Source organism: Brachycentrus maculatus, unplaced genomic scaffold (assembly GCF_059751285.1).
Source record: "Brachycentrus maculatus isolate JH-2025_06_01 unplaced genomic scaffold, ASM5975128v1 h1tg000345l, whole genome shotgun sequence".
In the NCBI taxonomy this organism is placed as follows: Eukaryota; Metazoa; Arthropoda; class Insecta; order Trichoptera; family Brachycentridae; genus Brachycentrus; species Brachycentrus maculatus.
In genome coordinates, this window is record NW_028281094.1 from 107,451 (window position 1) to 133,759 (window position 26,309).

The 26,309-nt window shown below is 31.6% G+C and overlaps 3 protein-coding genes and 1 long non-coding RNA gene across 6 annotated transcripts in view; 2 read left to right on the forward strand and 2 right to left on the reverse strand.

Moving 5' to 3' along the window:
- Positions 1-6,739: 6,739 nt before the first annotated feature.
- On the reverse strand, positions 6,740-13,822 carry LOC148303802 (methylthioribose-1-phosphate isomerase-like). Its single transcript, XM_088269348.1, has 7 exons — positions 12,250-13,822; positions 12,072-12,170; positions 11,590-11,726; positions 10,634-10,839; positions 9,448-9,611; positions 8,216-8,417; positions 6,740-7,047 (listed from the first exon to the last, which is right to left on the reverse strand). The coding sequence occupies exons 1-7, from the start codon at positions 12,379-12,381 to the stop codon at positions 6,917-6,919; spliced, it is 1,071 nt and encodes a 356-aa protein (XP_088125474.1). The 5' UTR covers positions 12,382-13,822; the 3' UTR covers positions 6,740-6,916.
- Positions 13,823-13,960: 138 nt separating this feature from the next.
- Positions 13,961-20,232, forward strand: LOC148303803 (phosphoserine aminotransferase-like). Its single transcript, XM_088269347.1, has 8 exons — positions 13,961-14,307; positions 15,747-15,877; positions 15,983-16,098; positions 16,732-16,893; positions 16,969-17,063; positions 17,961-18,130; positions 18,953-19,216; positions 20,025-20,232. Exons 1-8 carry the CDS (start codon positions 14,257-14,259, stop codon positions 20,131-20,133), a joined length of 1,098 nt encoding a protein of 365 aa, XP_088125473.1. The 5' UTR covers positions 13,961-14,256; the 3' UTR covers positions 20,134-20,232.
- Positions 20,233-20,387: 155 nt separating this feature from the next.
- The window catches only part of LOC148303804 (uncharacterized), a 118,824-nt gene continuing 112,902 nt past the window's right edge, over positions 20,388-26,309 (reverse strand). For both annotated transcript variants that reach the window (XM_088269346.1, XM_088269345.1), the window contains 6 exons: positions 25,665-25,826; positions 24,590-24,714; positions 23,735-23,885; positions 23,447-23,645; positions 22,617-22,942; positions 20,388-21,856 (listed from right to left, as the gene is read on the reverse strand). In XM_088269346.1, coding sequence (XP_088125472.1) covers positions 21,825-21,856; positions 22,617-22,942; positions 23,447-23,645; positions 23,735-23,885; positions 24,590-24,714; positions 25,665-25,826 — 995 coding nt within the window. In that variant the 3' untranslated portion in view covers positions 20,388-21,824. The remainder of the gene's footprint in view (positions 21,857-22,616; positions 22,943-23,446; positions 23,646-23,734; positions 23,886-24,589; positions 24,715-25,664; positions 25,827-26,309) is intronic.
- On the forward strand, positions 23,753-26,069 carry LOC148303805 (uncharacterized). 2 transcript variants are annotated; one of them, XR_015838425.1, is made up of 3 exons: positions 23,767-23,861; positions 24,980-25,059; positions 25,655-26,069. It is a non-coding gene; the product is annotated as an uncharacterized LOC148303805 (long non-coding RNA). The 2 variants fall into 2 exon arrangements; XR_015838424.1 differs by lacking the exon at positions 24,980-25,059 and having other exon boundaries at positions 23,753-23,861.

Sequence of the window (26,309 nt, forward strand, 5' to 3'; positions counted from 1 at the left end):
CATATAAAACAAAACACTTGGTACATTCGTTTATTCTATCAATTAGCGCATTAAGGCCTAGATCTCAAGCGTTCATATCACAAAGCGCTCGGCCGCGCTCAGGGCTAGACGTATTATCACGCTCGATTGAAAAAAAAAGTTTTTTAGAAAATAAATAGAAAAAAAAATTATATATATTTTTTAACTCCTTACCTTTCAATTACTCTTTTCTTTTCAAAACCACACAATTACTTCGAAGAAAAACTTATTTTTCAATACAACAACGGTATTTTAAGAAAAAAAAATAATGACGTAAAATGTTGCCTGGATTTAGAGAAAATTAAGTTGCAGGATATCGATTATCCCATTCCGACCCTCTCGTGTATATTTTGTAGATAATTAGACACAGAAGCAAAATATAAATAAAGGAATTTACGTTTCAATTTGTATAAGAATTTAACACTCGTATATTTACATACCGTACACGTGAAATTAGCAGAAGTTAGAATTATCCTGTTACAGGCATTTCTGATTACTATGCTGTACCTTGGCACGGATTTGTCATCTAATCGCACAATATCATTGTAATTGCACCAAACAATGGTTCGTTTTGACTAGCCCTGCAACCGGGTAGCGTGAGTGCGTATTACTCAATATGTCTTGAACATACTGCACTTCGCTCATTGCATTCACGGAATGTAGAGTCGCTGTCGAACCAAGCAAATATCTAACCTTAGTTGATAAACATCGAAATAACTGCCAACGGTAAACGATTCATTGACTTTACAACATTTTGAGTGTGTCCAAATACTTCACAATATCTGGATTATCTCCAATTACAGGAGTTGTTTTCATATTATTTTTAGTGAAGTTCTAGTGATTCAAGAACAATGTATCAAAATTGGTTCATATATATATATATATATATAGAACTTCCAAGAATTTGAGTAGTGTGGTTGTCAATAATAGGTAGAATTGGTGAATGTTATACGTGTGTAAAGTGATCACTTAAACCAGCCTATGACGGTCGTCAGCCCCGTAAATGCCCAGACTTCCATATTCTTCTTTATCTTTGATGAGATGTCAAAATATAATATGATTCATTGACTATCTCGGCGCCATACGCGAGACTGACGGAATCCGATATAGCACCAAATCAAATCCTACCCCTATCTGCATCCAATGATGCATAGAGCACTGCATCACCACAAAACGGTGTTAACTTGAAGGTGATCGATCCTACGCTCCATATTCTAGGATGTCAGGGGCGTGCATTCCATATAGGCATACCAGCAGTGCCTATCCTAACTTACCCGCGTAGCATTTAAAAACGCAACCAGTACCTACCCTACTTTACTACCTACCTCTACTGCCTACCTTAGTAAGTAGTACCAGATTACCTCACTACCTGCCTCTACTGCCTACACTAATTAATTCTCTGTGCACGCCACTGTGGGTGTGGGATTGCATTATATTTGTTAGAAAAGAGATACAGTACATTGTACACACCTGTACACGTACAGGAGCTCAGGGTGAAGGACATTACTTCTATATGGAAAAATAAATGGAAAAGGAACAGTAACTGGGAAAGCAGAAAGCAGCAATGGCTGTGGCATTTGATGAATTTCGATATTATATTTATTTGGGATACTGATGGAAGAGCATTCCATGCCATCAGTCACGCAACAGCAAAGGCACGCTTGACCGATTTAGTACGCTGGTTGTGAGATGGTAAGATCACTTTACCCATAGTACTTAGTTGTAGCCGATCAAAGCGTGAGACGTACAATCAACCAATTCGTCTAGAATACAGAGCTCTTATATATATTATACAACCATATTTAAGTATTACATACATGAATATACAGAATTTATATTCTACCCTTTTGGGAAAGCTTAACCAGTGCAGTTCGTGAAGTGGTGGAGTGATGTGGCTGAATTTCGAAATCTCAAAAATCAGTCTCGCTGCAGCGTTTAACACTGATTGCAGTCGAGTCATTTTATTGTTTGGCAGACCCGTGTATACAACAAGTATTTGTAATAATTAAAATTATTTTCATATTTGTATTTCATTACTTTTAAATTTAGAAAAAAGAACAAAACAAAAAGGGCCAAAATCAACATGCCGGAATTACGTTCGCTTATGCATAAAAGAAAAGAAAAACTTTGGTCACGTTAGCGAGTTTTCTCGAAAGCCATTGTGGCTATAATACTTTGTGCTGACTTCACAAAAGCGTAATTAGTTATCGATAACAGCGTTAACTATGTATTACGTCATAATACGCGGAATTTACTTCGGGGTTCGGATAGCTGGAATTATAATACCTACGGTGAGTTGCTTGCCTATCTATGCTGAGGAAATTGGGTGCAATCACTAAGCATAGGGCATTACTAAAGTGACCAGACGTCCCGTTTTGAACGGGACCGTCCCGTTTTTAGATAGCCTATCCCGTTGTCCCCAAGTAAAGTTTCGGGACGTTAAATGTCCAATTTTAAAAAAAGAGCAACACACGGTATCAATTTTTAAAAAGTGAGGATAGTTTGTAGTATAGCCGTTTCATATAACTTTGCTGAACAAATCCTAGCTTGATTTCGGTGCATAGGGCTACAGCAGGTGGCTGGTGAGTCATGTGCAAAGACTAACTAATTTATATAAAGACCGCCTACTCTTAATATAAATAATAAAAAAAAACATAATTATTTCATATTTATAATATTTATTTCTCTTATTTTTTTATCAATATTCATTTTCTTTTTAATAATAGATAAAAACTATGAAAAATACGTGTTTTCTTGAATATACATACTATTAGGTAAAAATTGGTAGATGTCCCGTTTTGAGGACAAAAATAAATGGTCAGTTTAGGCATTACAGCGTGCCACACACAAAAGGGTCATCTTAGTGCATAGCATTGAATGTAATTTAAGATTTGTTAACATTAAACACTCTCCTTATCGTTCATCGTCGTTCACTTTGTGTAATACCACTTAAAAATCTTTAAAGCGTATTACATCTTTAAAGTGGTATTACACACAAGTGGAACTGGGCAGGTCATGTGGCACGTATGTCTGGGGATAGATGGACGAAAAATATGGTTGACTGGAGATGTGTATTTCAATTCCTTGGGAATAAAACCCGAGACCTCCAGTACAGAAGCCAAACGCGCTAACTACCACACTATGGAGACAGATATTTATCTAATTTATTAATAAGATAGGAAATAAATGAGAATAAAGACAGAATACAGTACCGTAGAACGGGGCTACTTGAGCTTTGTTGTGTTACTTGAGCCCAGTTCAAAAACGAGATTTAAATCTGTATTTGGTCTACAATAATGAATGTATCGTGACAAGTGTCACCTGTCAGGGAAACAATGAATCATGTCGATACGTTCATTATTGTAGACCAAATACAGATCTAAATATTTTTTTATACTGGGCTCAAGTAACACATCAAAGTTCAGGTAGCCCCGTTCTACGGTATTCACAACAAATAGATCAATCGATATTCTATGAAAATATTCCTATACAAAGGACACCAATATTGGGAACTGATAAAACGTGGAAGTAGTAGGGTAAAGATCCCGGTCATTGCAATTTTTAGCAGATCGATTGAGTCAATATTGCTCTGTAACTAAACCATTCATTATATATTATCAACGATTCGCTAAGCCCTTCTATCCGATATTTTGAACGAAATCAAGTTTTCTATGCAGACAGTGTGACCTAAAATTAAATATTGCACAGCATAGCAAAACCTAAGGGATGCAAACCATGCGTTCTTTCAGTGTCCGCTCACAACAGAGAAGGCGAACTTTCTAAATAGCTTAACACGGGCAGGAATCCAACTCCCCACCAAAGTATCCACCCTTCTTTCTGAACCTAATTCTAGAATTGCGGTCATAATTTCTAAAATGATAAAGCTTAACGCATTTAAACTATGAAATTTTTCTATTATTATTTTGTTGGTAAATAAAAATAATACTTGACACTGGCAGAAACATCCTTTCACTGGGTGACTGCCAAATAAATAATAATAAAAAACAATAAAAATAAAGAAAAAAACATTAATTTATATTCCGTTTAAAAATCGAATACAATACAATTTTGAAAAACAATCATCGTAACAATGTTTTTTTTATTGTCACCTGTAAACAAGGGTTTGCAGATATGAGGTATTCATACAATTGTTATCAATATAAGTATGTATATATATTTTTTCTTTTATAAATGAATATTCGATTGATTTTTAGCTGTTATAATTTTATTTAAAGTTATTTTAATATTCGAAGATAGACAAAGAAAACTCCGGTTTTCAATATTGAGAATTATAAAGCTTAGAATTGTGAATTAAATCATGAATTAATAAATAATTGAAATAATGTAAATGCTTCAATAAGGGATGTGCATTTAATATTTTTAAAAAAAAAAACATAAAAATAAATAAATGTTCACGGTATATAATCGGCACGATCAAGTTTTGAAAATTAAGCGAGTGCTTTTGCCAAGAATTTTCACTCATGAATAACATGAAATTATAGTTACTTTAAACACAAGGAGTAAATCCACTCACGAGTAGGCATAGGCTATGAAACTTAAAAAGTTGAAGCCTGAGTAGGGTCATGATAAGCGGTGTTGCATAAGCCGTAGCTAGATTTTAGAGTCACTTGGACGTTAGGCAATTTAAAAAAAATTAACAGTATAAATACTCTTGAGCGTCAACAATACCCTGCTACAAATAGAAAAACTCAATCTTTGGAGTATAGATGCCCGTCAATGGGTGAAACCGGTTATGCCATATTTAAGTGTACGTTTATTGTGTACTTCATACGACCAAATAGTTAATACACTAGAATTCCATCAAGAAACGTTGAATGAACCAAAAAAAATAGTTTTTAGGTTAACAGGCGGGAATGGAATTTGGTATATTTGAAATTATATATTTATAAAAATATTTAGATGAAGTTTTTTAGTTACTTTATTTGCCCATATTTTATAAAATTATTTAATATCATAACTGGACGTACAATTTTCTAATTAAAATAACTGAAACATTAAAATTAAAATGAATATAAATATGTGGTCGAGAGGAAAATAGTCAAAAATGTATATAAATTTTTAAATTACTCCTTTTTGGAGTTTCAAACAATCGGGAATAGAAAAGGTCGAGATTTATTTCATGTTTTTATTTTCTTCCGTGAATCAATATCGACGTATGTAAAATAACATAAAATATATTTTATTTATGTTTTAATAAAATCATCCGAAACATTTAATAGTGCGATAAAACACAGTATTTTTATCAAACGTCATATGTAAATGCAATCAAACAATATTGCATCCATCACAATAAAACATTTTATGAAACACCTTAATATTTATCAAAAGATAGATGGATATATATTTTTATTTTAGTTTTAATTTGTTGGTCTAATACGCGAAGATTTAATCTTGATAATTGTTTTGTGTGTGATAAAAATTATGGCTGTAAAGCGAGCTGTCTATTGACAAATTGTTGTCATTTTGCTATAATAACAGAAGACTTAAACTTACCACTTTCGGTGCATGGAAGAACCAGTAATAAGAATATAACATATCCACATTCATTAAACATTGTTTTACACAGAAACCACACTGGGCACAATAATTATCACAATTTTAACACTGCTATGCCATTCCAAGAAGTAATACAGCTGACTCGCTACACAAAACCTTTGTCTGTTTTGACATGAGCGCATGCGCTTGTAAACAAGATTTTATTATTTTGTTGCATAAAAAATAAACTGAAGACACAAAAGATAAACTATATTTTTAACAGAGCACATCACATAAACTGAAAGTTTCAACACCTATTCTTATTGACTATCCACATCGTCAACAAAACTTCATAAAGCAATCATCACTTCACCCGAATCGAAATATTAACTTTACTGTACGTAACATTGAATGAAAACCTTCAATGGTACCATCCAATGTCTATTAAGAACTTAACTCTAATATTAAATATCTATTATCCTACGTTTATCACAATAAACAAAGACGTTCTCCTAATAAACAGCGCCCGTACGCGATCAACGACATATTGAATTCCCGTACTCCATAGAATTGTGCGACGAATACAGACTGGGACTTATTAGACCTTCTTTGACATAACCATAGAAACAATTTAAAATAGATGAGTAGGTACTAGCAGATAAGTTTATTGATTTTGTAAGTACTTACCCACTATAATACATTTTAATAGGTTCAAAGCATGTGATGTACAAAATAACGGATTTCAGTTTTTATTCCTTAAGTAGTGGTTCTTGGGCTTAATGGTCATTACACCCTTATACTTGCATGGCAACTTAAAAAAACCTTGTGATTTCAATGTTTATCACACTTATCATGATATTAGATTTTTACATTTATTGATGTTAAATTAGCTATAGGGGGTGAAAATTCTAAAAGAGGTACATCAATGTATAACAGCCAATTCCATAACAACCACCTCTGGCCTACTCATAAAAATGTTTCTATTCAAGCTCATTCACATTGCTAACATGTAACTATACAAGTTTTCTTTGATGTTGATCAATAAATAAGTTTTTTACAGCTGCATAGTTTCTTAATTCAATTATATAATAGCCGAGCAATAATGACTATATCTGGGTGATGCTTTTTTAAAATTAGTAGCAGAGCTTTTATATCTGGACTATATAGTTATTCCGCCATATAATGTATACATCCCATTTATATTTTTTTTAATAAAAGACATATAGAACAGACAAAATGAAAAATATATTTATTATAAAAAGGGACATGCTTTGGATACAGTATAAAATGTATAATTTTGGTTGCATTCATGTAAATAATTATACAATATTGTATTATTTTTTCATATCATAAAATTTCTAATCCTAAAATTATTTGAAAGCTACCTACCTACAAAATATTGTTAAATACAATTTTTTAGAAAATTCACAGCATCTTTTAGTTTCTCTGGAGGAAAAACTCCTTTTTCAGTGATGATCCCTCTTATAAGAGATGCTGGGGTCACATCAAAAGCGGGATTCCAACATCCAATACCTGAAAAAAAAATATTCATGAAAGAAGTTTCCGTTTCACAAGTATGTTTTTAGTCCATGTTTTAATGTACCTTGCAATGAACCTTTTTTTACGAACACCTGCTGCAATAATACAACCTCTTCTATCTCATTTTATAAGATTTAGTTTATTTAGATTAACACATTGACTTCCAACTATGAGATAACTCGTAGATTGTGTTCTTTGCTAGGACGCCGACTACGAGTTATCTCGTACTGTGTTTACTTGCCATATTCATGAAGCTACAATAAAATTCCTTGTTTGAAATTGTCATATTGTTAATTATGGGTTTATTGTTATTTATATTTTTATGAATTTCTATTGTTTCAAAATAGAAAGAGAGGAATCTGTAGAAATCCTAAAAATAATTAATACAAAAAGCCATAAACTACAACATTTTGAAACAATAGAAATTCATTAAAATATAACTAACAACAAACCCATAATTAACAATATGAGAATGACTTAAGCCTCCCCTCTATTGTCTATGTTTCCACTGATAAATAAAAAAAAAAATAAAAAAAAAATTAATAAATAAAAATAAGAAACAGCTACTACCCCCTCTTCAACCTTCAACGTCCCAAGGACCCAACTCAAAAATTTAGAATTAGCTTCACATACAATGTTTGAAAATGATGTGGAATGTGTCACAGTAGATTTTAAGAAATAGTGGTACTTACTAAGTAAAACATTCCTAAATTACATTAAGGAACTCATAGAAATAGTATTTTTACGCTAGACAAGCTAGTACAATTACAGGTATGCAATCCCCTATGAGTGCCTTAGCTGTTGTTTCTCGTTTTTGTGTCTTAATTTCTTTCCCATAAAGCATCATATGTAATTCCACATGACCTTTTTCATTTATATTACTTGTATCTTATCAAGTACATTCCAGTCCCATTCTCAAGTAAGAATCTAGAGTACAGGACCTTATCCTTAGCTATCTGGTGAGCACAGGGTAGAAGAGGAGTATGTATATACCTTTAAATTATTGCTACTATAGATTTATATTAGCACTGGATTATTAATGGCGGTAAGGAAAATATACACTCAGGTGAAGAAACCCCTGATAACCAACCACCATTAAACAAGAAAATCATAAGCACGAATAATAACAATGTAATATAAATAAAGTTGCCTTTATAGGTACCTCTGGCTGCTATTCTATGATCTCCTATATGCGTCATCTCCTTATCAGGTCGCTCTTCTATAGTAATGTGATCACCACTAACAATCGACATATCAATGGACGTTGAGGGAGCTGCCACATAAAATGGTACAGAATGGTGCTTTGCTATTACTGCTATTTGATAAGTGCCAATTTTGTTTGCCGTGTCTCCGTTAGCTGCTACCTAGAAATATAATTATTATATTGTTTAATATAGATCTCATTACTACCTACTAGGTTTCAAAAGAAAATTAAATTTACAATATGTACAACACAATTATTTCTATACTTAACAGTGTTGTTCAAATACATTTAGTATACAGTGAACTTCTATCTATCGTTTTTAAATGGACCTATTGAAATAAACAATGAATGTGGGATTAAGAGGTCAATACGCAAGGAGATATGATCGAGTAAAGATACCGTCCTCCCAACTTGCATAACCATTGGTAGGTCAAATTCTAGGAGAATACAAGTTTTAGATGTAAATAAATGTTTTTTTTTTTTAAATACAAAGCTGAACAGAATAAAAAAAATAGTTGATTGTATTGTAAATAATCTGTCACTGATATTTGTTTATTTACTGTTTTATTTCATAAGTCAACAGTATATTTTAGGCTTTGCAAATGATATTGTTTTCGGCATCAGTTATTGGATGTGGACCGTGGCGATCATTAAACCGACTTATCCACCAGTTTGATGCTGCAAACGCAGCGTAATTCAAACGATAAATGCGGTAAATAGTGCATTGAAACGATCTATTTTTGTATGAAATTAATTCGGGGTAGAAGAAATAAACGACACATCTAGGAAAATGTCTATTCGAAGAACGATACATAGAGGTTTCACTGTATTGTAAATTGGGGTAATACAAACATAAAATACATATTTTTTATTATTGCTTTGCGGGGATATATGTAAAAATATAAATTAAATTAAAACATACAGTAAGACCCCATATAAGCCTGTTTCAGTATTACATGGAAGTGATAGGAATCTCTAAAATCAAAAGAAATATCAGTATTCCTCAAAATCACACTCAAGTTTACTGATTTGATACTCAGGCATTACAGTGCATTTTATTTCATCACAAAGGCTATTATAGGCTCGGATTAGTGAAATTTCTTAATCTCTGCCTTCTCACAAATGCCACATAGTTTCATATTTACAATAGTGAATTGAATATTGAAAAGTAATAATAAAATGATAATTACTCTATCAGCTCCTACCACTACAGCAGATATATTCCTAGCTCTCATAAGAGCCGCAACCATACTATCTACTATCAGTGTAGATGGAATTTTCTCATGGACCAACTCATAGGCTGTCAATCTGGCTCCCTGATTATAAGGCCTCGTTTCAGTGCAATAAACATGGTCTGCGAAATGTTAAAATTAGTTTTAAAAAAATCATTATTTGAGTGATTTTCAAATTGTACAAAATAGAGCAGAATATCACTAATCCAGCACAGAAATAATAGACATTATCATTTTAAGAAAATTCCAACAAAATTGGTTACAAGAAATACCAGACCTCTGTGCCAGATCAGGGAGATTCTGCCATGACTTGTTAAATTTATGGTCATATGCATAAGGTACAGTTATGGCATAATCAAAGTCCTTGAGCGAGAATTATACTTATAATGAATATTATTCATATTAATGCCATATAAGAGCATAAAATCACTATCAATTTAATATTTTTAGTCTTTAAAGAGTAAAGTTTTAAAGTGTATTTTTTTTAAAAATCCAAATAAAAGTTGTGTATGAGTCATTCGAAACGATGTCAGTTTGTTACTACAAAAGAAAAGTTTAGAGTTTTCATAATTTGTTTCAAAAAGCTACCTCTCATATATAAAATACATAGTTTAATATCCATTCAATAGACAGAGCTTGGATCTTCAGGTAATCCTAAAAAAATAAATTGCAAAAACATACAAAAATAATCAAAACTAAGAAACAATTCTTGAAAATTTTAAATCTGATATTGAACCTACCAATCAAAAATCCTTACAAAGTTACTATGAAACGCTAAGTAGTTATAAAAGTAAAGCTGGGACCTTCAGCGCAATAGACAAACGTACTAACCACTACACTACTGAGGCGGAAAAATTACAGTATTTGTTTTAGTAATTTTTTTTATTCATAATAATTTTACTGATAATAAGTACAAAAATATTATTACATACTTCTTTTTCATGAAGAAAAGTAATTTTTTCAATTGGTAAATAACACTATTTCTTAAAATTGGATAGATATTACCACAAAGTGATTGCCGAATCAATTAATAAAAATATTTTTTCTTCTAACAAGATGCTATTAGAAGTAAAAATATTAAGACCAAGTTCTCATAATAACAAAAGTCCAAGCATTTTTTATATTAGTAAATATTGTAAAGTACCTAATTTAGTAGTTGCGTGTAGGGATCGAATAACACCGAGAGCTGTTCCATAACCCGCAGTTGCTAATGAGCCAGTATTGCAGTGTGTTAGTACTCGAATGGTGTTCTCAGGAGTGTTTTCCAAAATGGCTTCTGCTCCAAATTTGCCAATCGCCTTATTGTCTTCTATATCTTTTTGCAGCATTTCTTCTATGCGTTGTACAAATCTAAAAATAAATTAACAATTTATTCACATATATTTTCGTTTGTAACCCAAATTATTTCACTCTGTACATTCATAACCTAATTGTTTTTTTTATGGAATAACCCGCAAAACAACTATTTTAGAGGCTTGTCTGCAGGTAGGATAGTTATGAAAGGGAAGGTATATGTGAAAAATACATTACAAATACCCAGACCAATTGAAAATGAATATTTCTTGAATTAATTTTGCAATTGGCGGGAATTGAACCCGCAAAGCCAGTTGCCATCTATCCAACTACGCCACGGCCCTATCTGTTCTAAACCCAAAGTTCCACAGTAATTAAATAATAATAAATATATAAAAGAAAAAGACCATTATCGACCAGTGTCGGGTTGTGGTCCCGTGGTTAGTATCGCGGACTCTTAAGTCAGAGTTTTTCTGTTTGAATCCACTTTACCATAATTTGATACCTATTTCTAATAATGAGCCGCTTAGGCACACAGAAATAGTATGAAATTGAAATATTTGTGTAAATAATAAAAACACAAATAATTCACTTAAAAAAAAAATTATACAATTAATCAAATAAAACAATAAACCTTGAGTGTAAGTACCTCTCCAAGCACAAGAGTGCAGTTTCTTTTTTGGAGAGGCACAGCGAAACTAAAATTATATGTTTGCCATATGTATAAATGTAAATAAATTGTATTAAAAAAATGTAACTATATTAAATAAGTAAAAAAAATACAAATAAAAGTTGGAAACACTTTACTTCTGCTTCATATCTTCAGGGCTGATAGATTCGTCTTTAAATAATGAATTAGAGAAGGTAATTAAGTCATCCGCAGCAATTTTAATGTTAACTGCAGTCGGCCTGGCTGATATCAAATAGTTTAATTTCCCTTCAATCTGAAACAAGTTAATATATTATGTAATCCAAGTATATTTTTTGAAGAATTGTAAATCTGGCAAGTCGAGTAAATATACTATACTAAAACCTCAGGTTACAAATAGCCGGGGCAGTTAGCTAGTAACCAGAAATTCAATTTGCAAACTAAAGCATTTACTAAATGTATGGCCAAAAGGAATAAAATGGTAGAAACATTCAAGTTTATTCGAGAAATAGCACTAAGATACCTACAATAATGTTATTTTTAAAATTGGTATAAAGAAAATTGATTTTTTTGTTCCAAATCGATGGTTTGTGCTCAAATTTAGATAAAAACAATACAAAATCATAACTTTTTTACTTACCTCCTGCCTCATTATTTTTTTATCGTTTATATTTTCATTATCAAGTTCTACAGCTAGTGATAAACACCCAACGATGGCTATAGCGGGTGCGCCTCGGACCTGTCAAAAAATAAATATTTAAAAAGATGTTCTAACATATAAAGTGACGCGAAAGACAGCGTAACATTCATTATCTCACCTGCATTTTATTAATAGCTTTCCATCCATCTTCTACACCGGTAATTGCCACATACCTCGACTGACCGGGCAATAGAAGCTGGTCTAAAATCTGCAAACTTCCTTTGGAGTATTTAATAGATTCTAAGCTCATTGTTGATGTTTCACACAAAATTTTATCGAAAGTTTTTCTCTTCGAATTGACAATACACACAAACTTTTGACACGCTGCTGTCACGTGCTCGCGAACGAACTCAACGACCGTATATCATATTACTGATATGAAGACGTTTAGTTGATCGCGATAGTCATTTTGTGTACATTTTAATTTAGTTAAATACGGTATCACTACAAAAATTGTACAAACGTGGGAAGGCACAGACGCTCATCTCCAAAAGATAACAAAAATAACAACGCGCTGACAGATCCGTGTTCCGCGCGCCTCGTTTTGCATTTTGCGGCAATACCCGCAAGTTTTTATTTACTCATTTCGCGCTGTTTATATTTATTATTGGAGTTAGAACGGGATAGATGTGGTCGGATGTAATTCGAATTTTCACTATTTTCTAAATTCAAACCACATTCAACAAAGCGAAAATTAAATTTAAAATATTCGTAATAATAAATCGTGAGACAGCGAGATATACTTTAATATAATTCAAGGTTAACATATTTACGTTTCAATAGTTACGATAAACTAAAGATTCAAATCTTTAACATATTCCCGCCATGTATTTTGACCCAATTACGATTAGGAATCAAGTTTATCGTAGAAAAAAACACATATCGCGGTATATGTGTCCATCGCTCTATACAAGGAAATACGGTTTTTAAATGTAATTACACAGTTTTTTTGTTATAAATTTAATATTCAACGAATTTGATACATTCAAAGAAATGATTCGTTGTATAGTTCGAGCAATAAAATAAATAAAGCATCTCTACTCTACTCTATTTTTGTACATTTTTGTGGTATTTGGGATGGAAAGTTAGAACTAATTAGTTGTAAGTTTTAAAAACTCTGTCTGTATTCATCTCGATTCTCCCAACTCAACGAATTATTTTCGTGTAATATCTCCGGCCGAAAAACTCTGAAGTATATAATAATTCATTCATAAGATCTCACGGGTACATTATTTTGTGTCTGGTGATGAAAGTTTTAGTGACGCTCACTCTGATAAAAATTATTAAATACCTTTAAAAAAAGCCATCGATGTTTCCCAAGCAATTTTTTCGCCACCTATTTTTTAATGCCGATTGAACTATACAAATTAGTTAGTATTTTGATTGAACGAAAGAACGAACACATCAGTTAGATGCTGCGTCATCATCGTGCCTACTCTCGTTGGCCCAACTTCAGTTTGTCATTCGCGGTAAACATGATTGGTTTTCCTATTGAGTTATTATTTATTCCAGCGATATTTTTGATAATCGCTTATATAAATAAAAATACTTCCAATCTATTATAATAACAAAATAACATTATATGGATAATTGTATTAATTAAATGGTTTTTGTTTCAAACGACGATGGGGTAATAAAAGAAATTAAGTCAATTGGTAATATTCTAAAGAAAACCGTTGTGGAAGAATTAAAAATAATTACATCAAAATAATACAGATAACCTTGAACTAAAAGTCAACTACTGACTCGTCTGGTAAAACTGTACAAATCTGAGTACATACAAGCATTAATTTTGTACTCTTATTTACATATTTACTTGTTCACTGCTCAGAAAGATTTGGACTCCGTCTCAGTCAGTATCGGTGAGACAGTGAATCGGTCGTTGGTGTCAGTTATTTTTTGGCGTGGTACATTATCACATACCACGAACGTGAACTGGTTCAATTCGTATAGATAACCAATTATTATATTCATCAGACTTTAGACCGGGACAGGTTTAAAAAAAAAACTTTGGGGCGCTACACAAACCTGTTGGAATAATTCGACGGATCTGGTTAGCTTTGTTCAGTTGTCAGTTCAGCAGTGCAGTGACCAGTTTGATTCTAGCTGTCTTTTGTAAACCACCATGGCTCCTGTTGTAAATTTTGGTGCCGGTCCCGCTAAACTGCCAGAAGAGGTAATATTATTCAATATATTTTTAAAGAGAATATTGTAATAATTAAAAATATATCCCAATTTTTTTCGTTCATATTTCTGTTTCTGTACATGATGACAAAAACAAAGATATTCAAGTTTTTTGTTTGACTTGATTAGAAATACTCTTGTGTAAATATATTATGGTATTTTCTACATTCACTTTAATATACTAATGAAAATAACTTAAAAATAGGCACGTACGTTTAATACAGTATATGTATTCCATAAATTTATTAAACCAATTAAAACATTACTGATCCCTAAAATCTTGGTTCAAAGTTTTGGAATAAAGTGTTTAATAAGGCAAACCTTAGATAGGTACCTATTACGCATTTCTTCTTCTTCTTCTGAACCTTATCCTCACCCAATGGTGCATATGGCACTGTATTGACGCAATGTTTATTATATGAAGGCAAGTTGATTCGTCTTGCTCTTCTAGGACCAGTTTATAATAAATCAATAAATTAAGACCCATAAATATACAGACTTCTATATTCTTATCTCAATAAAAAAAAACTTATTCGCCTGTGTTGAGATCTAAATAATTTAAAAATGGATGTATTATTATTATTTTAGTTGATGGAAAATATATTGAGAACAAAATGTTTTACCTTCTTCTTAAATTTAATCGGATAGTCAAATCATTCAAATAATTTTTGGTGGTTTGATTTTATTTTTAATTAGTACGTATATATAAATATGTAAAATTAAAGACACGATACATAATTACTTAGGTATATTTTTTTATTGTGTTTATAAATTATTACGATTTCTATCCATTATAAATATTTTTGTAATTTATGAAACATATTTTCCGCCTGTATCTGAAAATGTAATATCGTGTTGGAATCTCATTGGAAAATATGTGATAACATAATAATTTAATAAGATTTATTTCATGTTTAAAACAGTAGTTCTCTAGTTTAGTTGCTATTTACATTTCAAAAATGATGACGCAGTTGACCGAATGCAAAATATATCGAAAAACATACAACAATTAAAATATTACAATAATATTAACAAAAACAGTTGCGATATTATAGGATATCAGATATCATCAGGAATACTTTTACAGTGGAATTTTTTTATCTTATGCCTTAGAAGCACATCTTTTATATTTACAAAATACCATTTTTACATTGAAACTAATAATCACAACTATTCATATTATTATGCAGATATTTAGAATTATATGCACTCACAACGGAATGTCATTTTTGTGTAAACACTAAATTCAAACTATTTTTTTATATGTCAATTGATATAGATTATATAAATGTACATTATGGGTCATATTTAATTAATACACCTATGTGGTAGCATTTAACAATAATGGTGTTTTATAAATATGTAATATAAAATCATTATTTTAATCTGTATACGTAAATGTAAATATGTGCTTTTGGTTTTCTGTTAAAGGTTCTCGTAGATGTTCAAAAAGAGCTCATTCAATATGGAGACTCTCAAATCAGTGTTATGGAGATGAGCCATCGATCATCTCATTATGATAAAATCAATGAAGGCTGCATTAGTCTTGTAAGAGAATTGTTGTAAGTTATGCATTTTTTTGATCTTTAATAATTGATTATCTTATTTTTAAAATGGAGCAGAAATCAAACATATTAATTTTCTTCTTTTAACTTTTATATTTACAGAAATGTTCCACCGAATTACAAAATTGCATTTTTACAAGGAGGCGGAACTGGACTGTTTGCAGCTGTTGCGCTGAACTTGATATCAAAAACTGGAGTTGCTGATTATGTTGTAACAGGTATGTTGCAAAACATGAAATTTGCAAAACAAGGATGAAAACAGAATGAATACCGTTGATATGCGATAACTTAGATGAATATATGAAAAATCAATAAAAATAAAGATATTAGAAAGGGATGTAAAGGTGAGTTAGGGATAGTTGAAAGATTAAGAAAGGCGCATTGGACATGTGAAGTGAACGGATGATGAGAGAACCACCAAGCAGAGGCGTGCATTCTATATAGGCAGAAAAGTAGTACCTGCCCTGGATTACTTGCGTTTCATATAGAAACACAAGCAGTGCCTACTATGCCTTATCCTTACCCAACCCTACTGCCTACCCTGATTAAAAACTCTGTGCATGCCCCTGCCACCAAGAGAGTATATTTGGGAAATGTGAATGGGAAAACAAACCAAAAACGACTTTACACAACCAAATCAAATTGAACCTAAATCTGGTTGTCTCGAAAGTCTGCATAACCAGAGAGTGTGGCAGAAATGCCGGTAATGAAGGTAAAAACCTTCCTGTGCAAGGAAGCAGCATGATGGTAGTAGTAGTAATTGCACAATAGTGTGGAGTGAGTCAAATAATAAAATTAAACATGCATACCTTTATGTAATGGATTAACATGTTTTATTGTCTGTATTTTAGGTACATGGTCTTCGAAAGCTGCTCAAGAAGCGCAGAAGTATGGGAAAGTTAACTTGGTTATTCCAAAAACTGATAAACACACATCCATCCCAAGTGTAGACACTTGGAAACTAGACCCTAACGCATCCTATGTACATATTTGTTTCAATGAAACAGTGCACGGTGAGATTCTTGAAATAAAAGAAACATTTAACTCTGATAATTTTATTATGTTTTATATTTATTAATTTATTGCAGGAGTCGAATATCCTTTTATTCCCGATACAAAAGGTGTGCCATTGGTAGCTGATATGTCTTCCAATATGATGTCTAGGACCATTGATGTTTCTAGGGTAATATGAATTTTTAGCTTAAGTTTTATCTGGAAAATGCCACATTTATATTAATTTATTATCATATAGCAAATAGTGGTATTTACCAAGTAAAACCTAGATTAAATATGGATATATATTACCACAAGAGACTGCCAAATCTATTAATGCAATATAAATTGCTTGTAATTAAAAATATACATGTGATGATCATGACATTCTAAAGATCCCATATAATGTTGAGGCCATGCATTTTAGATAATAGAGTCAATTAACTACATTGTTAAACCTTTCAAAAAACAATTATGGGTTGTGAAGATTTGTCAATTCTACACAGGAATTGGACTTCTTTAGTAGAGATTTTAATGCAATTTGCATTCACAGCATTCCACATCACATTTATCAATTAAACTCCTTGTATATAATAAATGCGAATTGGCTGGCGTATTGCTATGAAGTGATATCTTTCAACTTACCAAAAACGCCCTTATGATACTGATCAAGGCTTGCACATTATACAGCTGTTTGAAATTAGAGAATAGAAATAAAATATATTTTTCTTGCTTTATTATATTTGGCTATAAATAAATGTCCATTATTGCACATTGATCACTTTATGGATCAGGTTGTGGTCCTAAGGTTGGGACAACAACTACAGGACTACAAGATGGATTCTGAGTCAGAGTTTCTAGGCTCGAGGCCACACGAGGATCACATCTAGATTCTTATTTTTAATAACGTGGCGCCTAGGCCTAAGAAAAAAGTATGAACTTGTAGTATATCTGAAATAAGAAATAACTCTTTAAAAAAGAAAGTAATGTCATGTCCACCTCAAATTAGTTTTGTCACCTAAAAAGTAATGATAATTAATATTCAATAAGAATTATTTACTAATAAAAATATTGCTATTGTGTTTAGTTTGGAGTCATTTATGCTGGAGCTCAGAAGAATATTGGTCCGTCTGGAGTAACATTGCTAATTATACGTGAAGATCTTTTGGGAAATGCTTTGCCGATTACTCCTTCAATTTTAGATTTTAACATAATGGTCACTCAGAACTCCCTATACAATACACCTCCATGCTTTTCGTAAGTATTTGCATTATTTTCTTACGAGGAATTTCAAAATATCAAACTACTTTTGACATAATTAATAATATTATTTTATTCAATATTTTTTTTTCTTTAAAATATACTGGACTTATTACAGATTGCTTATTATGGGTTCATTTTGAAAAATCAAAAAGGCCAATTCTCACCATTTATTTTTTGAAAACTGGATTATGCATTTTAATAAAATTATGTGATGTATAATTGTATACATGAGGAGCAATAAAGCTGTGACTCGTTTTATAAGGAAAAAATCTGTGTAAAATTATATAATAAAAAATGAATACTATATTGTGGGTAACTAAAAACGTTAACTCTAAATCCTTGTTATTTAAAGCTTTTAGCCTGAATAAAATACCCGCTATTAAACTTAAAGTTGAATTTACTTTAAAAATCACATAAATATGACATTTCAAACTACTTTGTGTATTTCTTCCAGTTGAAAACTTTATAATATGTATCATTAAGTCATAATTGCATATTTTGAGTTAATGTTTTTTTCCAGTATCCCCACGGTATGATCTGTCATGTTGAATTGTGATGTTACCTTTTCACTATTTGTTACTTTTTTTTTTACTAAGTTAAGCTTGGTGTGTCATCCGCATAATAGGTTTCTAACTTTTTTTGGTTTGCCCCTCCTGTCTAAATTTCTCATTAACGGAGGTTAAGGTTCCTAGGGCTTCTAATACTCTCTAGAAGATCTCTTTAAGACCTACTGGGGACTGGTACCGCCCCTGCTAAGAATCTGTTATCTAAATAAATCATTTTTATAATTGTTAAATTTTTCTTACCTTATTATAGGATCTATGTTATGGGGGAGGTTTTCAAATGGATTAAGAAAAACGGAGGAGTCAAAGGAATGGAATCAAATGCCATCAAGAAGTCAACAATGCTATATGATTTGATAGACAACTCCAAAGGGTTTTATGTTTGTCCTGTTGAAAAAAATGTTCGCAGTCGGATGAATGTCCCATTCAGAATTGGGAAAGGAAATGTTGATCAGTTGGAGGCTGAGTTTCTCAAGGGAGCCACTCAACAAGGAATGCTGCAGTTGAAAGGACACAGGTGCGTATATATTTTGATAATGCTGAAATTTCATTGAACGACACTGTTCGATGAATCATAGCTATGTAATTCATATCACAACTATGGTCCTCAGTTTATAAAAAAAAATTAAACTGCATAATATTCTACTTCAAATCCTTATTACCACTGACCTACGCACCGAATGGTGCATAGGTCACCGCGTCATATTTATGCTGTGTTATCTTGATCGTTACTTACATGAAGGCAAGGTGATCACTCCTGGGCTTCAAAGACCAGTCCAGGGTAATGTTAAACAAATAATAGAGTGTAAAATCGATAATATTTATTCCCCCCCCCCCTGGGAATCGAACCTGGGACCTACAGCACGGTAGCTACACGGTAGCTATTACACACCACGAAGGCAAACAAAAAGTCCTCATACAGGAGAAAATTACCAAGTGCATTTTTTACAAAAACGTGATTTTTGACCATTTGACATCTTACTAGCTTAATGTTGGCCTGGAAAAAATCTTAGAGCGATTTTAAACTTGGAAGTATAATATATTGACTTGTTCAAAATGAATAACTGCATTGATGACATCAGTGTAAAAACGGTTAAATGGCCCTCCTGAACATTTTACGTTTTGTTAGTTGGTCACTTTCTCCTGTACGACTAAGAAATATAGATTAATAAAAGTTTTTAATATCAATTTTGATATTTCTAAGTACAATTTGTATCATCAAAAATAAATCTTTGGAAAAGTTTTATTTCAGACGATGTATTAAAAGTAAACAAGGAATGGAGAAAAGTTGATTGAAATTACTATACAATTTTTTTTCTTCTTAGGTCTGTTGGTGGCATCCGAGCTTCTATATACAATGCAGTAACTCTAGCCAACGTAGAGACACTTTGCGCCTACATGAAAGACTTCCAGCAGAAGCATGGCCAGGAGTAGCATTTCCAAAATTCTATATCCAACGGTGTTACATGCAATTGGAAAATTAAAGTATTTTTGTCAAAAAATATAATTAAATAATAAAACAATTTTGAAAAATATATCAGTTCATTTATTTCTTTATTAAGTTTCACATGATATTTTTTTATATTTTATTGTTATCATGTGGACTGCAATTATACAAAACTAATGTATATATTCAAAAAGACAAAAAATGTATACATATGAAAATAAATTTTATGCAGAAAAGGCTGACTGGTATGTATATAATTGTATAATTTTTTTTATAATTCATAATGTCATTCTTATGTGATGGAAAGAAGAATACCTTTTTCAATATTATTAGTTATCAGATATTTTTTAATAACAATTTGTTATAAAAATATTTTGATCTGTTAATACAGCCATTAATTAAAATTATGTGCAAACATGTATGCATATATTTATTTTATTTTAGATTCAAAATTTTAAATTTTGATTTTGGATTCTATAATTTAGTAGAAATATATAGAACGGTAAAGACATAATATTTTTTTATTTCTAAATAAGGAATACTAAAAAGATGTTTACATTAGAATAAATTTGAAAGTCAAATCACAATACTGTGTACTTTATAATAATACATACGTATGTACATGATGACGAAAATGTATAATTTATTCTCTATGACATTTTTTGTAAAAGATAATGCATTATAAAAACATACTTTACATAAATAACTAGGTATAATAATATAAAGGTTATTTACAAAGTGCGTAATTCGTTGTATAATATAAAAATATTAACCTGCAACAGACTATAATTAAATACTAAATACATTTAACAAAATTATTGGTTAGTTGTCATAAAAAAACCTAAAATAACAATTTTAATCTATACCCTAAATATGCGGTACATTGGCGAGGATTGCTCATTAACATGAGTAATATTCAAGTGTAAAGGTATTATAGTGAGGAAAAATTCAAATTTATTCAATTAAAATGATTCATTAAAAAAACAGGTAAAAATCAAAGATAAAAACTCTATAATTTGTAAAAATATCGCAATTAATGCTTTTTGATCTGGTGTCTAAGTTATTCAATACAATGAAGTTTTATTGATTGTGGATAGTAATAAAAAAACCACATAAATTACAAAGTTACATCATTTGCTGTGAATGATAAAATGACTGATTTTAAATACCAAAATAATATTCTATTACACCTGAACAAATAATGTTTTACAGGCAATGTTGCCAAAGTACCGCAAAAACTAAATGTAATTCTAATTTGATCTATGAATTCTCTTATGGCAGTGCCCACTATTATTATACATATTTTTGAGCATTGTTTCAATTTGATCTTTAACACAAACATCAGTAAGATATCAGTAACAGACTAAACATCTCATTCATCAGACGTCATGTATTTTAACTTAATTAGAGCGACGTTTGTTTTTCTATTGTGCCAATCGTTTAAAGTATGGGATAGAGCAATTCAGTTTCTTAACTAGATACTTGGTACTGATACTTTAACGTCCACTTTCCCGGTATTGTCCATTAATAATTTTCACCAGAAGTACACTCATCCAGCCAAACTATGTCGTATGAAGTAAAATGTGAGTATTCCTATAGTTTCTTGAATGGTGACCCGGTGATATTTTCTTATAATGACTGGAGTTGTTTCACAGATACTAGATCTGTCTCGATGTATTCACTGACCTTCGCTATCACTGTCGCTCTTATCTGTAACAAACGTAAATAAATTATATTTATTTCGTAAACATATGAATACCAACAGAAAAATACATTTAATGAAGTGTTGATCAGTGATATCAATAATATATTTTTTTGAAATTAAACAAATATATTATTATATTCTGATAAGTAAAAAATCGTTAATCTAAATTACTATACTATGTCTACTCATATTTTTTTGATGATTAACCTAGTATGTTAAATATCGTAATATTGGTAGGTAAGAACGATCAGTTTTGATCATTACTAAAGCTCATCTTTTTCATAATAATTTTGTTTTTATATCTGACAAAAAATGTCTGTCCTGAACATTTGACTAAGTGGGTGATGCGGACCACACTGCAACCACGGACATATCCATGAAAAATGACCTATGTGCATTTTTCTTTTAAATGAGTCATTCTGGCTTACAGATGAGATGCCGAAGCAACAACAAAGAGTAAATAAATAGATAAAAATAAATCCGATGATTTGAAGCATTGAAACATATTTTTTATTGTAAACAAATACAAGTTTGATGTTTCAATCGGGTTGTGGTCCTATGGTTAGTGATGCGGATTCTGAGTTTGAGTTGCTAGTTTCGTGCCCACTTCTTTAACTAGGATTTGATTCATATGATTCATTCTAGAGGTTCATTTTATTATTTTACTATTACATATTTAATTAATATATTTTTTTGAGTTTCGTAATAGAGTATGAAACTTACATTTACATATATAAATGAAATAATTGTTTAAAAAAGTGTTACCTTTCTTCCCCGGGTAAGCGTGTCTCTTCAACCTGTCGTAGAGGTCTTCCTTAGTTCCGTAGATACTGGCGTTAGATCTCGCTAAGCTGTTCATCTTTCCATTCACTCCATTGTGGAGACTTTCCTTCATGTATGTCTCATTATAGAAGTTGGGCATCTCCCAACCATCCTCTTCATCGTCGTAATAGTGAGCGTAGGTGGAATGGTGTGACGGAGCAATGGATTCTGCGTAAGGTGTGTGGGCGCCGTAGTAGAAGTTGACTTGAGAGCCATTCTGGTCAATGGCGGGAGTCATTGTTTTCTTTGGTTCCTTCTTTCGATTGGCCCTGAAAATATCAAGCAACTCCAATAAATGACTACTCAATTTCATAAATTCTGCTGAATCCGATACTAGTAAATGCTTTTATTGTTTGTATTTGTAATCTTGTAAAATTTCATCAATATTAGATACAGAATCTCCCAGCAAAGAATACATTATAAATATTATAATTTTTATAATAGCGCATGTAAAAAAATATTATTATAAAAAAGTATAAATATAAGTTTTCAAAACAAAGGAACAATCTAAAAAGGTATAAAAAATAAATAAAATAGTCTGTTTTCTGTCTGGTGAAACTAATTTCACCAAACAAAGGACTTAAATAAGCTATAAATTTGTTTTTATAAATTTATATAATGGCTTTATCAATTTGTTAACAAACTGAAATAAGTAAAAAAGTTAGTCAATTGATACATTTATTAATATCAGAAACATTTATTCTAAGTAAAATATTGTTTTTGTTTGCAAGATATTTTAGTTACATGTAACCATAAAAGAAGTCAATTCTTACCTGACACAGATCATCCAGACAAGCAGAACAATGAGAATGATGAATATGACTCCTCCAGCAATACCTCCGGCAATGTACGCAAACTCGGACTTCTCCGTGCAATGACGGCCAGTGAAGCTACCAATGCACCTGCAAGTCGGCTGTCCTCTCAAGTCCTTGATGCACTGTCCGTCGTTTTCACAGTAGTCAAGGCACACATCTGAAAGTACGCATCGCCACCCGTTAGGAATGGAAAACAAAATAGGCAATTGCAAAATGTGATATTTTTGATGGTGTGCTATTACAGACCTGTGCATTCTTTTCCAGTTCCATTGAATCCAGGTTTGCACTCGCATCTGAATTCGCCAGTATCAGTAAATAGAAGGCAGTAAGCATTTGTGTCGCAGTGCATCTCTGGTCCTTCCATCTCGCAAGGGTTGGTACATTCGGACTTAGATATCTGCAAAATTATACACATAAAATATTCACAAAAAAGAAATGTACACATTACATACATGACTTTAGAAAAATTCTGATATTTTAAAATACAGGTCAAATCTCATTGTAGCGAATACCGAATTAACGAAATTTCCAGTATAACGAATCTACAATTCGTCCCAGGAAAACCTCCATATAAAATCTACTGAACAAAATTCAATGTAGCGAAGCCGATCTCAGAATAACGAACTTTTTTTCAAAATTTTAAAATGATGTTACAATTCGTTTTAAAACATTGAGAAGTCCAAAAGGAAGTTTCCGATTTTTTTATAAAAAATTAAAATAGGTTTTTAATTATCGAACTTGCTTTTTAATTCACTTCTTTCATTGGTAATAAATTTATTTTTTCCAATAAAGTCTCACAGTTTGAAAATCATAGTTTCATTTCTGTTGTGTCCTGTAGTAGGTAGGTACCTATATTGTATTGATCACTGGCCAGAAGATCGGGTGTAGTGTAACAGTAATAACTCATTTTAATTTTCTAATAAGAGTGGGTAGAATATAGCGATAAAATAAATAAAAAATGTGTCATATCCTACACATCCAGTGTAACGAACTTTCACTATGGCGAAATATTTTTTTGGTCCCGGGAAAGTTTGTATTTTTACCGAGATTTGACCTGTATATGTATTTTTAAGATTGTAAAAAAAGGATTGGGAAACTTACCGCAGATGGTCCCTTGGTGCTCATATTGGGTGGACAAGGCAGACAGCTAGTTTGTTGTGAGTCTGGTTGGAATGTGCCCTTTTTACAAGCAACGCAGCTATTCAGAGTACCATTCAGATAAGATCCTAAAAACAAAAAACAAAGTCAGAACATTTATAATACTTCTTCTTGAACAACATTTTTAAATATTCTTGAATTACATTTTGTATGAAATTGTATTGTATTAATTGTATTGTATTAAGCCATAAAGCAAACAAGTTTGCAGATAAGGCATTTGTCAATATTAACAGGTGAGTTAACATAAGAAAAAGACAAATAATCCCGCAGTTGTTCACAGGTCTATCAAAAGCAGAACAAAAATTTTAATATATATTTTTTATACGGTTTCAGTACAAAAACTCTTCCAAGTATGGATATTTCACATACAGACCTTTTGAGATCAATCTTAACCATGATTGATATAAAAAGATGTAGGTACTCATTGGATACCCAGTGAATTATGAAGTATTGTAAAATAGGAAAAATAATTTTGATCATTATTAATGTTAACATTTACAGACATTGTGATAAATCAGATTGACAACAAAAAATATCATGACAAGAAATCAATGTGAAAAAAACATTTTTTTTTTCAACAAAAAATCATATATGCATTTTTATTAATAATTTCTGCATTTATAAAAACACTTTATAATTAACACATTGTTGTCAGGCGGTTTTTTCATCGACCCCGACCCTAATTACTTTACTAGTTAGGATCGTATACTAATCGCAAGTAACCACAAATCCAATTCTGATCTATACAATGTTTTTTGCCATCTCTTGCACTCTACTAAAAGTAAGCAAATAGAACGCTTATAAGCATCTCCTGCTCTACAAAAAGTATGTAAAAGACGCTTTTAAGAGTTTCTTGCAAAAAATGTGTTAGTTAAAATAGATTACTGGGTAAATAGTATTTTAGCAGGGAATGAGGTGATATGTAGTAATTTCAGCAGCTAACCCCCACAATTTTGTAATTTTTTTCCATTGCTACATTTTGAGTATATGCACAATGGAAATGATTAGTTTTCAGTACCTGGTTTGCAGACAGGCAGAGTGCACTGGTCGGGGCTGGAGGCTCCCTTGCCCGAGGTGGTGGTTCCGGCAGGACAAGGGATGCACAGGGCACGTCCTCCCGCTGCCCTCAGAGTGCCTCGCGGGCACGCCTCACACTCCCCACTGCCTCCCAGCTGCATGCCTGTGAAGAGAAACATTATACTATATTTGTTGACCATTCATTCTTAATTGGACGATGGTAGAACATTTCCCAAATTTTGGTCCAGTTCAAAATTTGTTTAATTTTATAAGTTGAAGTACAGATTGACGTGCTAGTAATAAAGTATGCTCAAAGTGTGTTTGAAAGTTAATATTGTAAAATAGTTTTTTTTTCCTTTTACGTGTGTATATTATGATAAGTATATTAAAAAAAGAAACAAAATGAGTAGTGTGGTTGTCAATCGTAAGGAGAATAGTAAATGTGACATGTGTGTAAAGTGATCACTCAATCAGCCTTTGACAGGCCATGAGCCTGTAAATACCCAGGCTCCCATATTCTTCTTCATCTATGTTTGTTTTTTTTTTTAAAACAAGAGAAATATTTGTGTTTTTATTATTTACACAAACACATATTTCAATTTCATACTATTTCTATGAGCTTAAGCGGCTCATTATTAGAAATAGG

Bases quoted from the DNA above. Each gene is read 5' to 3' on its own strand.
- LOC148303802 (XM_088269348.1), bottom strand. From the start codon at position 12,381: ATGAGCTTAGAATCTATTAAATACTCCAAAGGAAGTTTGCAGATTTTA. The intron at 9,612-10,633 runs GTACTTTACAAT...AACATTTCGCAG, and splicing joins ACACGCAACTACTAAATTAG to ACCATGTTTATTGCACTGAA. The intron at 7,048-8,215 runs GTACCTATAAAG...TTTTTTTTTCAG, and splicing joins TCATAGAATAGCAGCCAGAG to GTATTGGATGTTGGAATCCC.
- LOC148303803 (XM_088269347.1), top strand. From the start codon at position 14,257: ATGGCTCCTGTTGTAAATTTTGGTGCCGGTCCCGCTAAACTGCCAGAA. The intron at 14,308-15,746 runs GTAATATTATTC...TTTCTGTTAAAG, and splicing joins CCGCTAAACTGCCAGAAGAG to GTTCTCGTAGATGTTCAAAA. The intron at 18,131-18,952 runs GTAAGTATTTGC...ACCTTATTATAG, and splicing joins AATACACCTCCATGCTTTTC to GATCTATGTTATGGGGGAGG.